The sequence below is a fragment of the Phyllostomus discolor genome, chromosome 14 (genome assembly GCF_004126475.2).
Source record: "Phyllostomus discolor isolate MPI-MPIP mPhyDis1 chromosome 14, mPhyDis1.pri.v3, whole genome shotgun sequence".
NCBI classification, from domain to species: domain Eukaryota; kingdom Metazoa; phylum Chordata; class Mammalia; order Chiroptera; family Phyllostomidae; genus Phyllostomus; species Phyllostomus discolor.
Genome location: NC_040916.2, coordinates 45,271,990 through 45,285,293, shown reverse-complemented (window position 1 = coordinate 45,285,293; position 13,304 = coordinate 45,271,990). Strand labels below are relative to the sequence as shown.

Genomic DNA, 13,304 nt, shown 5'->3' with positions numbered 1-13,304 from the left:
TGGAGTGAATGTGCCCTGGAAATTTGATGAATAATTCTAGTTTTGGAGCTTATAGTAACTGAACTCCACTTTCAGGGATTAACAAGATATGGTGCGCAGAGGAAGACAGCAGCAGGAACTGTAGAAGCAGGTCAGTTGTGTACAACACATAATAAGAAATACTATGGAGCCATGAAAGTTACAGATTCAAAAATATTAAAGGGAAAGGATAACCATTCATGTTAAATTAAAAGTGACTGGGAATATAAGGTGACCTCATTTTTGGACTAACTCTATGTCTAGATGAAAGCATGCAAATATGTTGAGGGGTAGTTTTCTAATTTTCTAAAATGTTTTTGTTTAATCAGAAGGCTTCCATCAATATGCTTTGGTTTCATGTACTGTTAGCTTCAACCTGACATAAAGCACTGTAATGTAAACCAGTTATCACCATACTTCTCCACCTGCCCCTGTGCAGGTCCACAGGCTTTGACCTGCTCTGTATTTTCTGTTCTACAACTCAGAGCCTGATTCAGGAGCTCAATTCACACTCTCTGAAATACAGAACTTAGGATGAGGACTATATTGTCCTGTAATGACAGGACAATAACTCCTACTACAAGGCACCCCGAAACATTGACTCTTACAGAATTCATTCTGGTCTAACGGCAAACCTGGGAAGGGGTCTCAGTTTGCTGTGTAATCTTTTATTGCTGAGAGAATGGTGAATTCCATAACACAAATGCCATGACTCACCTGGCCACCAGAGGGCAGTACATGGCTGCTCATGCTTATGACATTGACCCTCTTAAATTTTGCCAAACTCACCTTCTTCAAAACAAGACCACTAGCAACAAGACGGTCATATTTCCTCAAGGGTGGCTGGGAAACATGCTGTCTACAAAAGACCCAGCTCAACTTGACAGACACACACAGACTCAGGTTAAGAAATAGAAAAAGATATCTAACACAAATGGAAACCAAAAAAAGTTGTGATTTCAATACTCATATTAGACAAAATAGTCTTTAAAACAAAAGCTGTAATAAGAGATAAAGAAGGACATTACATAATGACAAAGAAATCAATCCAGCAAGAGGATAAAACTCCTGTAAACATTTATGCAAATGTATATATAAGCAAATATATAAAGCAAATATTGATGGGCATAAAGGGAAAGATTGACAGAAATACTACTATAGCAGGGGACTTTAACACCCCATTGACACCAGTGGATAAATCTTCCAGACAGAAAATCAAAAGGGAAACAGCAGTCTTAAATGACACATTAGACCAGATGGATTTCATTGATATTCTCAGTGCATTTCACTGCAAAGCACAAGAATATATATTCCTTTCAAGTGAACATGAAACATTTTCCAGGATAGACCACATGTTAGACCACAAAACAAGCCTCAATAAATTTAAGAAGATTGAAAACATATCAAGCATCTTCTCTGACCACAATACTATTAAACTAGAAATCAATTACAAGAAAAAAAATTGAAAAACACGCAACTACATGAAGGCTAAATGATTGAAAAAAAGTTTTAATCAGTCTTTTATAGAAAGGATGTGGGTCAAGGATGTCATTAGAAAAGAAAAATGGAAATTTATTGGGAGGTGGCAATGGCTTCTCATTGTCTGAGTTGTACTTTTCCCATTGGCTGGGCTTGTTGCTGGGCTAGAAGAAAATCATCCTTCCCCCTTCAGGGTGGTAGTCAGACACTTTTCATTTGCAGATGCAAAGTATCATCTATTCCTGTTTGGGTTAGTTGACAATGAGTAGTAGGTTAAGAGAGCTCCCTCCAGAGACAGTCCAGACTCCAATTATATTTGAAATGTCCTCTATTAGTTTTCACAGTTCATTGCTTTCATCTGATTCATGATCTTAAAAGCCTTAACTAAGAGGGTTAAGAACCCATGACCTATTCAGTACAAAGTTCTGTGAAAGTAAAGAGTTCATGTGAGCTCTGGCCAGATACCTCAGTTGGTTAGAGCTTCACTTCTATATGCCAAGGTTGCCGTTGGGCACATACAAAAAAGCAACCAGTGAATGCATAAATAAGTGGAGCAACAAATCGGTTTCTCTCTCTCAAATCAATATTTTTTTAAAAATCAACCATTTATTGATGCAAATAGAATGCATCCATAAGTGGAACAATAAATCATTTCTCTCTCCCCGTGGGACACGGGGTGCAGGGGTGGAGATTGGTAGGGTGGGCTGTCAACCAAAATTCTAGTGTTTGTTAGTGCAGCATTATGGGGCTGCAAATGCAGTAGCAACTCTTTGTCAGGAAATGAAGTACATACGGGAAATAAGGAACACTAAGAGCATTTGAGCATACAATTCAGCTTCTGTAATACAACTGCTGAGGTTTCCAGGCACCCCGTCATGAGGACAGTGAGCCTGTTGGCAGGTTTGTTGTGAGTGCTTGCATATATGTGGGGGAGGGGGTCAACATGTTTTCCATGAAAAAGGGGGTTATGTGAGCTTACAGCAAATTGCCATTACTACATAATTTTCCAGTTATTTTTATTATCCACTGGTTCTTTCCTTCCAGTAGCTCTTACAACCGAAGGCAAAAGTGAAACCCGACAGGAGAGAGCAAAAGAAAAGGAAGCTCCAAAGGCAGCCAGGCTTTCGTCCTACGGTCCCTTTAAGAGAAGAACCTCTTGGGACCGGCAGTCCCAACCGACCCCAGCTTTAACCGAAACCTAACCCGGACTTCCCCCTCTTGACTCAAATAAGACCAACTTTGGATTTTCCCTCCCCTGTTGACCAATCAAATTCTGTTACCAGGCAGACTTTTTCTGCTGCCTGTGAGAGCCCAGCGCCTTCTGTCTCCTGGTGGCAGCAACGACCAATGAGAGAGCAAGCCGTCGGAGTATCTAGGCAGATCGGGGCTGCTCCAGCCATTCAGAAAAAAGAAAATAAAGCAACGCACTAGCCCGCCGGGCCGGGACCGTGGGGCTGGGCTGGAGCGAAGGTGGCTACGAGGTAGTTTCTCTTTCTCCCTTACCTTTATTGTTGCTTGTGTGGGAAGGCGACTGTTCAAAGGTGGGAGGGGGCAATGTGAGTTGGGAGGAGAGCAGAAAAAGATTTTAGCTATATTTTCAACAGCTTCTTCACCCATGTGCACGTGCCCCGAATCTGGGACTCATTTCCCCAACCGGGTTCCCTACGTCCAGCCCAGGAGTTCCGCTGCCCCGAACCCCCTACTTCGCAGCAACCCGGGATTGAATAGAGGGGGAAGGGCAGGAGGTGGGGGCGCGCATCCGGATGGGATGTTGAGGGAGATGACGTAGGGGCCGGCGACATGGGGAGGGGGAGCGGCGGGGGAAGCGGTGGCAAGATTAAGTAATGAGAACTTGGGCCCAGTTTTTTCCAAACCCAGAAGGGCAGAACATGTTCGTATCTTTTCTGACCTGCCAGGCAAATTCGATGGTGAGCCTATATCAGAGAATTAGATAACTTTGTTTTGTGGTGGTGGTTGTTTTTGAGGGAGAAGAGGGTAGTATGAGGTCAGAATCAGAAATGAAAATTTCTTACGTGGATTCCTAATTCCCCTATCTCTTCCTTTACAGTTTTCCACATATAGGAGACTGCAGGAAGGTGGGGCAAATAGACTGGAGATGGCAAAGATCTTTTGGGGTATATATGGGCCTGGAAAAGTAATGGAATAATTTGTAATTTTTGGAGAAGGCACGTGGTGAGAAAAAGCATTGGAGAAATTTGGAGGCTTTCTTTCTGTTTCTGTTTCTCTTTCTGGGTAGAGAGATGAGTGTGCTGGGGTCTCTAGGGGAAAAGAAGTTAAATCTTCATGTCCTGTCTCCTGTCAACTCTAGCCCTCATGCCAGGATGGCAGAAGATGAACCTGATGCTAAGAGCCCAAAGACTACAGGAAGGGCCCCCTCAGGTAGTGCTGAGGCAGGGGAACCTACCACCCTTCTTCAGAGGCTCCGGGGTACCATTTCGTAAGTACTCATGACCACCTCCAAATCTTGTTCCACACCTGGGTATAGATCCCTGTAGTACGTCACTCCCTCTGTGGATGAACTGCCTCTCCCTGAGCAAGTGCATCTGACCAGGGGAGATTCTTCACATGGTAGCAATTCTTGAGCACCTGCCAGACATTTGAGTCCTCTTCCTCTCCCTAGCAATCAGACACAGAATGGGGAAAAATCTTGTGCCTGACCTTCAGCTTTCTCCTCTTCTCCACAGTAAGGCCGTGCAGAACAAAGTAGAGGGAATCTTGGTAAGTATTTTGGGGAGGAGGGCAATAGAGAGATTGAATGAGTGAGGGATGAGGACAGTGAAGACATGAGTTAATGAAAGGTTTTGTGGGAGAGGCCATGTTTTCTCCCCTGTCAGAAAATAATTGGCTTTGCAATATGCTACCAGTTTGACCTTGAGCATCTCACTTCATCTCTCTGGGACCTGTTGTGTGGAAGCCCAGAGAAATAGATTCAGAGCCAATCCCCTGTGCTCCCCCTATCAACCATGGTGGCCCCCAAGGGCTCCTCAGAGCACAGTGAGCACCCAGCCTCAAATCATGCTAAGGTCTTTTTTTCAGTCTAACAGTCTATAAGTCAGCTAGACTTTTTGGTAAGGATCAGAGGGTCCTACCTTGGGTCCTTCTTGGCCTTATTATTTCTCCTGCCTCTGTTCTTCCTACCTCAGCAAGATGTACAGAAATTCTCAGACAATGACAAGCTGTATCTCTACCTTCAGCTCCCCTCAGGGCCCAGTACTGGAGATAAAAGGTATGTTTTGTGCTAGACTTTTAGATGTCAGAGATTCTGATTTTTAAAAAATAAACTGATTGTTTTATTTGGCACCTTGGTTCTTGATGCAGTGTGAGAGGCTCTGATTCTTAAAAGGCTCGCTGGGAAAGGGTGGGTGAATAGGAATCCTCATAATGGCTGTCCTTGATCCAAAAGAAAAAGTCCCTGACCTGCACCGGTTTACCAGAGAAAGGTAGATTCTGAGGGAAGTGATTTGGTCCAGCACTACTGAAGTGATAGTCTGGATAGAACCAGGACAACTATTGGGAACTTAGTAATGGTTTTCTCTGTTACTCTCTTGCAGCTCAGAGCCAAGTACACTTAGCAATGAGGAGTACATGTATGCCTACAGGTGGATCCGCAACCACCTAGAAGAGCATACTGACACCTGTCTGCCAAAGCAAAGTGTTTATGATGCCTATCGGTGGGTGGATGCAGGGAGTGGAAGGGTGGGTGGGTGGGCATAGGACCACCCCTTACCCTTGCAGAGCTCCCTGCCTTGATAGAGCCTGACTTCTTAAAAAGGCTTTCCCAAACTTGATCCCCAGGGACCCTCTAAACCCACCCATGACCTCCTTCTCTGAGTTTCTTCTCATTCTGCACAACCCCCCCCCCAGGAAGTACTGTGAGAGCCTCGCATGTTGCCGCCCGCTCAGCACAGCCAACTTTGGCAAAATCATCAGAGAGATCTTCCCTGACATCAAGGCCCGAAGGCTTGGTGGCCGGGGGCAGTCCAAGTATCCTTGACTGGTTGGGGCTGGAGGACCTGGGGAGGAAAACTTACGGATGCGGAGACTCAGGAGTGGAAACAGCCCAACCTCCCTTAAGGGGCTTGGAGAGCCCCATATGTTGGTTTCTCCTTAAATCCCATCAGATATTGCTACAGTGGCATACGAAGAAAGACCTTGGTATCTATGCCACCCTTGCCTGGCCTTGACTTAAAGGGCTCTGAGAGTGTAAGTAACAGACAACCTTGTGATTGCACTCTTCTCTCCAAGGTAGAAGTCATAGGTCTTTGGGACATGTTTTGAGGACTGACACAGACTAGGTGATTCTGCATATAGCTTCTGGGTATATAGGATATGCCCTTCTGCCCACCCTATGGCTGAGGCAGAGGATGAAGAGAACATGTGAGTTTCTGAGACAGGCTACTCCCATCCCCAGTCTGGACTTACTGTAGCCATCAATGGATGTTTAAGAGGGGCCAAAGTTCCTTTAGTCCGGAGGATTATGAAGCCTGTCCTTCCCCACTGCAGCCAGAAATGGGCCCAGAAGTAACCCCAGCACCTCGGGATGAACTGGTTGAGGCAGCCTGTGCCCTGACCTGTGACTGGGCTGAGCGAATCCTGAAACGGTCCTTCAGTTCCATCGTTGAGGTCGCCCGCTTCCTGCTGCAGCATCATCTCATCTCGGCCCGATCTGCGCATGCCCATGTGCTCAAAGCCGTGGGGCTGGCTGGTGGGTGAACCCTGTCTTCTGTCCTGAGAAACCCTCAGCCACTTTGAACTCCAAAAGCCCTCACACATGCTAGGGTAGAGACACCTGGGATTTGCCTTTTATTCCTGGAGACCCTTCTGGAACACACCTTAGACCACCTTCTTTCCGTTACCCTCTACCAGTCAGAATTGCCACACTTCGCATTCTGTTTCCCCTTCACCTTACTACCTTTTCTGGCACTTCTGCAGAAGAGGATGAACATGCCCCTCGGGAACGATCGTCTAAATCTAAGAATGGTGTAGAGAACCTAGAGGGTGGAGCCCATAAGAAACCAGAGAGACCAACCCAGGTAAGGTGGTTGATGCCCCTGACCTTGCTGCCCTGGCCTTGCGGCTTAATATACCCTTCCTCCATGGGTCTCATACTTTTTCACCTCCTGTACTTATGTTTCCTCCAATGGCCAGTCTTCTCATTTACTGTGTTCCTCTCTTTACTTCTTAGCCTCCTCAGGAGCTGGAATCCCGAGCTGGGTCTGGTCCTCCAGCACGGAGCGAGCGGAAGAAGAGCGTAGTAGAGAGTCCAACCCCAGCAGCCAATAACCCGCAGGTTAATGCCCTGGTGGCCCGCCTGCCTCTGCTCCTCCCCCGGGCCCCTCGCTCACTTATTCCGCAAATCTCCGTCTCGCCAACCATCCTGGCCCCCAAGCTTCCTTCAGGCACTCTGAAGTTGACCCCGCTGCCTGTGTCCAATAGGGGATCTAGGGGATCCCAGGCAGCTGTGCCCATCATTAATATGATCTTACCAACTGTTCCGGCTTTGCCTGGACCTGGGCAGGCTCCACCTGGGGGGCTCACTCAGCCACAGGGCACAGAAAGTAGGGAGGTAGGCATAGGTGGTAACCCAGGACCTCATGACAAGGGTGTCAAGAGGACAGCCGAAGTACCCATGAGTGAGGCCAATGGACAGGACCCACCAGCTAAAGCAGCAAAGCAGGATATAGAGGGTACAGGGAGTGATGCCAAAAGAAAACGGGGTCGCCCTCGAAAAAAGTCAGGTGGAGCAAGTAGGGAAAGGAATCCTACCCCTGACAAGTCAGCAGCTGCCATGGACTCTGCCCAGTCCTCAAGGTTGCCACGGGAGACATGGGCCTCTGGAGGGGGAGGCAACTCAGCTGGAGGGTCAGAGAGGCCAGGGCCAGTGGGAGAGGCAGAGAAGGGGATGGTGCCTGCCCAAGGTCAGGAAGGTGGTGCTGTTTCCAAAGGAGGAAGGGGTCCTAGTTCCCGCCATGCCAAAGGAGAAAAAAGTCCTCTTGTCACCCCAAAAGTGAGTGTCATCAGGGGCAGTAGAAGCCAAAAGGAGGCTCTTCATTTGGAAAAGGGAGAGGTCGACACTGCAGCACAGGGTAATAAAGATTTAAAGGGACATACACTTCAAAGTTCCTCATCCCATGATCAGAAAGAACCCAAAGCAATACCCCCATGATAGGTATATGGAGAAGAGTGCTTATATCCAGATGTGAACTCACTCTTATCTGCCTGCCTCATAGAAGCTGTTCGCCTCGCTTTTCCTCTGACTCTTGTTTTCTTAAGGGAATTCATGCTCTTCTGTATAGACAGCTGAGGCACCCTTAGACAGTGCCTGCTTCCTACCCTTGACCTTTTCAGCTCAATACCCTTGGTTTTAGAGTCACTAACCTGTAGTGACCTTACCTGGATCCCTGTGCTATATCCTGTGGGAAGACAGGAATAGAGTAATATGAACTTACAGCTAGGAATCTCTTGGTTTTAAGGTATAGTAGACCTAACTCTAACTGGCCTAAAAATAAAGTTTTACTGGCTCATGTAAAGTCCAGAGGTAGTGCTGGCTCCAGGTAAAGCTGGTCCAGTGGCTCTGTATGTCTCTAAATACCCGATTGACTTCCCCCATGCCTCCCCACCCCTGCTGTTCTACCTTCTGTAGGATCATCGGAACCCTGGGCTGCCTTGGGGCTGCCAGCACTCCTAGAATTACAATGTTTCTCATTTACATCCAACCAGAAACAGAGGGCATCTTTGTTCCAGGAATCCTAGCAGAAAACCTTTGATTCACTGATTAGGACAACTCGTGTCACGTGTCTACCCCTAACCAATCCCTGTGGCCAGGGGGATGGTATATGCTGATTTGCTTATTCTACGTTAGGGAATGCACCTGTGGAATAAAGGGCTGGATTATCTTCTTTACTCCTTACAAATGGGAGGGGGAAGTTCCTGGGGAGGCAGCTGACACCTGGCCACTACTATGAAGTACATGTAGTTTTAGCTTGCTAGGTTGAGATCAGCTGTACCTGCCTTTATCCTCACAGTCTTGCATTTTTCTTACTGCAGCTGTCACTCTTCTTACTCTGGTCTCAGAAGGAATGAGAGGGAAGTCACTGTCCTTTATGGACTATCTCTTCAGTCTCATTTAGATGACAATCTCCCCCCTCCCTTTTTTTCCACCTATGGCTCAGAGGTGGAGCTCCTCCCTTTTCCTGTTTGTGAACTTTAGTTTCTCTTCATTTCTGCTTCCCTATCTCCCACCCTCCTGCCACTTTTACCAAATAGTGAGATTTAATTCTAGTCATTTATTAAAATTCATTCTATATCCACCAGGTGTCAGTCTCTTACACATGTCATGATTAGCCCGGCCTGTGGGGTTTAGGGCAGCTGTATGGAAGGAGGTGTCTCTGCTTATCAGGGAGTACCAATAGGAAGGGAATCGAGACCCTCCGGGGGTATCTTCCAGAAGACCAGTAAACCAACCAATATTTATCGAGGACCTACTTTGTCTTCTACGTAGGGTAGTTTCTGTCAGGGAATCTTGGTTCTTCCCAAGAAATAAGATTTTCTTTCAGGGAGACTCCATTTGTTCATTTATTTCCACCACAGCAGATTTTTAAAAATTATAATATGTAATGTTTGATATCTATAAAGAATATATTTAACATTAATAAATTATGGAGCATAATAATTAAATGACTACCTATGACCCATCACCCAACTTATACATTAAAACATGAGAAATGTTTTTATTGACTTCCTTGTGTTCCTCCCCTACCCTGTACCCTACCTCTCCCTAGATGCAACTACTGTCTTTAATTTTGTGTTTATTAGTTACCTACTATATATATGTATCCTCAAAAATGTATTGTTCAGATTTGCTCTTAGCTTTATGAGAATTTTATACTCTAACAGTACCATGTAGTTTGCTTTTTTTGACTTCACATTTTTTCCAAGCTTCATCCATACTGTAGATAGCTATGACTCATTCATTTTCATCAAGTACATAAACCACAAGTTAGTTATCCATTCACCTATTCACCTATGGACTTCGGCCTATTTCCAGTTTTTTGTTATTACAAACAATGCTGCTATGAATATTCTTACACAGGTTAGTGCCTTTGTTTTTCACAGGATTTCTAAAAAGTTTACTAAGATGCTTCCTTAAGTCTCTATACCACGTGCACTGGGGACTGTTTTCTCCTGCCTTCTTTGGAAGAGTTTACATCAGATTGAAATTAACCAACCACCCCTTGAAAATTTGGTAAAACTCACCTGTTAAGCCATTTGAGCCTGGCGTTTCTTTGTGGGAAAAATGTTAACTATTGATTCAGTCTCTTTAAAAATTATAAGCTATTTGGGCTTTCTATTTCTTTAAATCTTTTTTAAAATTCATTTACTGTATTTTGCCATATATAATGCACACCTACAGTTTTGTGCACAGTATACATAGGATCATTCTTCTCATGGCATGTAATCATTATGCCCATGTATAATGTGCATCCTTATGTTTCCCTCAAAAACTTGGGCAAAAAGGTGCACATTATACATGGCAAAATACGGTATTTATTTTTTAGAGAGGGAGAGATACATCTATCAGTTCCCTCTCGCATGCCCCTTGGGGCAGGCCCATTCACAGGCCAGCACTGAATCCACTGAGCCACAGCTGCCAGGGCTCCATTTCTTCTCGCATCAATTTAGGAAAAATGTCTTTCTAGAATTTTGTGCATCTTATGTCTTTTTTTTTTAATGAAATTTCTTGTATTTTTGTCCGTGCTCTGTGTAGTCATGCCCTCCTTTTCGTTTCTGCTAGTGCTTGCTTTCTTTTACCATTTCATTAATTATGGACTTTTTCTATAGTATTTTCTTCTGATTTCTTTAGATTTAATTTTGTTACTTTTTAACATCTTAATTTTGACACATCTAATTAATTTCCAAGCTTTTTTTTCTACTGTATGTTTTTAAACACCTGCTTTTCTACATTCCCCAGGTTTTCCTGTTGTAAAGTATTTTAAATTATTATTTAGTTCTAAGAACATTTAACTTGCCTTTATGACTTTTTTGATTCATGAATTATTTCAAAAAGTTTTTTAATTTCCAAGTGTTTGGATACTTAAAAATTTATTTTTGATATGTTTAGTTTAATCATTTGTGCTCAGAGAATGTGGTCTCTGTGATACCAGTTCTTTGAAATTTGTTGAGATTGTTGATTGTTATTTTATATTCTGTAACTTATCTTGGATGTCTAAAATCTGTTTTGTTTTGCCTGTGGTAGCTTGTTTCCTTGTATATTTTATCTTCTTGGGTTTTGAGCTCATATTTTGTTAAGTTTAATCTGTAGGAATCCAGACGGCCTAAACTGTGTGTACATACCTCCAGAAAAGACTTGTATTTGCTTCTGCCAGGAGCCAAAGGGTCTTTCTGACCTAGGACTGTTTGCTCCTTCAAGAGTCCCAAATTAATTCAGGAGTGCCAGGTTTTTCCCCTTCCTTGGCTAGGCCCAAGGGTTAGTTAGCTTCTGTTCACAATACAGGTATTGGTGTTTGTCTTAGGGCAAACCTGCTTTTCCTACTACATGTTGTTCATCCTTCATTTAGGTTTCAGTTTAATGTAATCTTTTTCTTCTTTTTCTGATTTCCCTTTCTAGCAGGCTCAGCAATGTGCTAAATATGCCTGCTGTAATTTGTCCAGGATCTAGTTGTATTTTACTAGGAAAACCTTTTATCATCCATGCTTCCTGAAGTAGGAGCTGATGACTGTGATTTTGTTTTCTTTCTTGTTTTTTAAGTGCTAGGTATTTGCATTTGTTAGAAGCTAGTTGATTTAGGCTCTGTCTTCAAGTTAATAATGATCACAGCACAGTGTGAGTTACTTGACAGTAAGCACAGAGAGCTGTGGAAGCCCAGAATAATAGCACACAGCCCAGACCCAGATCAGGGATGACTTCCCAGGAGAGGTGAGTAGGAATTTAGCTGAACAAGTCTAACTCACAAAGCAAGAACAGAATGACATAACACGTGGTTAAAAAAAGAGTCAAATCATGATATTTAACTACTGCATAAGAGTTGAATGTACATTCAAAGAGATCATCTTGGGCTGAGTAATTTGGGAAGGCTTCATGGACAAGGTAGTCTTAAGTCAGGTAAGTAGACTTTAGCTAGGGGAGAAACAGGAGGGCAATCTGGGAAAAGCAGGGGTTTGGGAGTGTAGGCATGGCAGTACAACCCAGAAAGGGGCCTGTCAGGCAGAGGGCATGTGTGTGAACAACAGTAAGAAATAAACTAGAACAACACACAACTATTATCATTACCTGTTGATTAGATGAAAGCATAAACGGTATAAAGTTTGCATTCAAGGATGGGAGAACTGGAGTCAAAAGGAACCAGCCGGGCATCTGTTACCGTTATCCATGTGGGAGGGGATGAGGGACTGGACAAGGCTGCGGACACAAGGCTGCCACATAAAGATGGCAGGCATGGAGACACGGAAAAATAAACCACTAGTAATAGGGTAGACAGGAGCATCCAAGGAAATATTCTCTTTACCATGACTGAATTTGAAATGTATCCATTCACTTTAGGAGACAAGGCCACTGGGTGATTTTGAGATTTATATGAATGTTACAAGGTTTTTAAGCAGTCTGTTTTAAAAATTTACTTTAAAATTTAACAGGAAACAAGTTATTCTATAGTTAAGGCAGTCTTCAGTTCACTAGGTGAAGGGCTAAACTAAGATTTGGGGGACTATCTACTGTCTCCTCTCTGCCTACCATTCCTTATTCTCTCCCAATACCCTGTTCCCCATTCCCATTACCTTTCTCTCCAAGAGTCATCACCTTTCATTTTAGCCCTATCACAAATGAAGTTACAGATAAGTTATAATTTAGTAAAATTTGAAATAAGATTTTGCTATTAAACCAAGACAAACTGTCTAGTATATGGCCCCAGATAAATGAATTTATTGCCCATTTTTGTGGATAACAAGTTGCTTTAGAAATCACAGCAAATGAAGCCCTGGCTAGTATGGCTCAGTGGACTGAGCGCCAGCCTGTGAACCAAACGGTCATCAGTTCAATTCCCAGTCAGGGCACATGCCTGGGTTGTGGGCCAGGTCCCCAGTAAGGGGCCTGTGACAGGCAACCACACATTGATGTTTCTCCTTCCCTTTCCTTCTCTAAAAATAAATAAATCTTTTTTTAAAAAAGTAAATGCTACAATCACATACCAAACAGGAATTAATGGTATTATATATTTAAGTGTTTTGTCTCATGTTCGAGTTCTCAGGAGGTCTACTCTTTTGTGTAGGATCATCCTGCTGGCTGCATCCTATGAGATAAAACCAAGCATAAAATAACCAGTAAAGCAGTATTTATTAAATGCTGGTGAGGAAAATTTTTTGCTGGAAAAAGGGTAAACTTAGTTCAAACCTTAGCTTTACCACTTGCCATGAGATTTTGAAAATTTACACCAGTTTCTTCAAACTCAATTGTATCCTATTAATGGTTTATGAAACTGATTTAGCAAGATGCAAAAGTTTTTAAAAAGTTAAATGAAATAGCTCTGGCCAGGTGGCTAAGTTGGCTGGAGCATCCTGCTGTGCACTGAAAGGTTGTGGGTCTGATCCTGTCAGGGCACGTACCTAGGTTGCACATTGTGCTCAATGTTTCTGTCTCACTTCGATGCATGCAAGCGCGAGTGTCTCTCCCCCGTTTCTAAAATCAGTAAATAAATCTTTGGGTGAGGATTTAAAAATAATAATAAGTAAAATAAAATAGAAAATATGGCCCTAGCTGGTGTGGCTCAGTG

General features: G+C 43.6%; 1 protein-coding gene across 9 annotated transcripts; it reads left to right on the top strand.

The window, feature by feature from the left end:
* Positions 1–2,876: 2,876 nt before the first annotated feature.
* Positions 2,877–11,531, top strand: RFX5 (regulatory factor X5). 9 transcript variants are annotated; one of them, XM_028502658.2, is made up of 10 exons: positions 2,877–2,978; positions 3,827–3,955; positions 4,203–4,236; positions 4,662–4,744; positions 5,070–5,189; positions 5,383–5,502; positions 5,640–5,721; positions 6,022–6,223; positions 6,451–6,551; positions 6,704–11,531. In XM_028502658.2, exons 2-10 carry the CDS (start codon positions 3,840–3,842, stop codon positions 7,682–7,684), a joined length of 1,839 nt encoding a protein of 612 aa, XP_028358459.1. In that variant the 5' UTR covers positions 2,877–2,978; positions 3,827–3,839; the 3' UTR covers positions 7,685–11,531. The 9 variants fall into 9 exon arrangements, with proteins under 9 accessions (XP_028358459.1, XP_028358461.1, XP_035871812.1 ...); XM_028502660.2 differs by lacking the exon at positions 2,877–2,978 and adding an exon at positions 3,273–3,425 and having other exon boundaries at positions 6,704–9,247; XM_036015919.1 differs by lacking the exon at positions 2,877–2,978 and adding an exon at positions 3,280–3,425 and having other exon boundaries at positions 4,139–4,236; positions 6,704–9,247.
* The last annotated feature ends 1,773 nt before the right edge of the window (positions 11,532–13,304 follow it).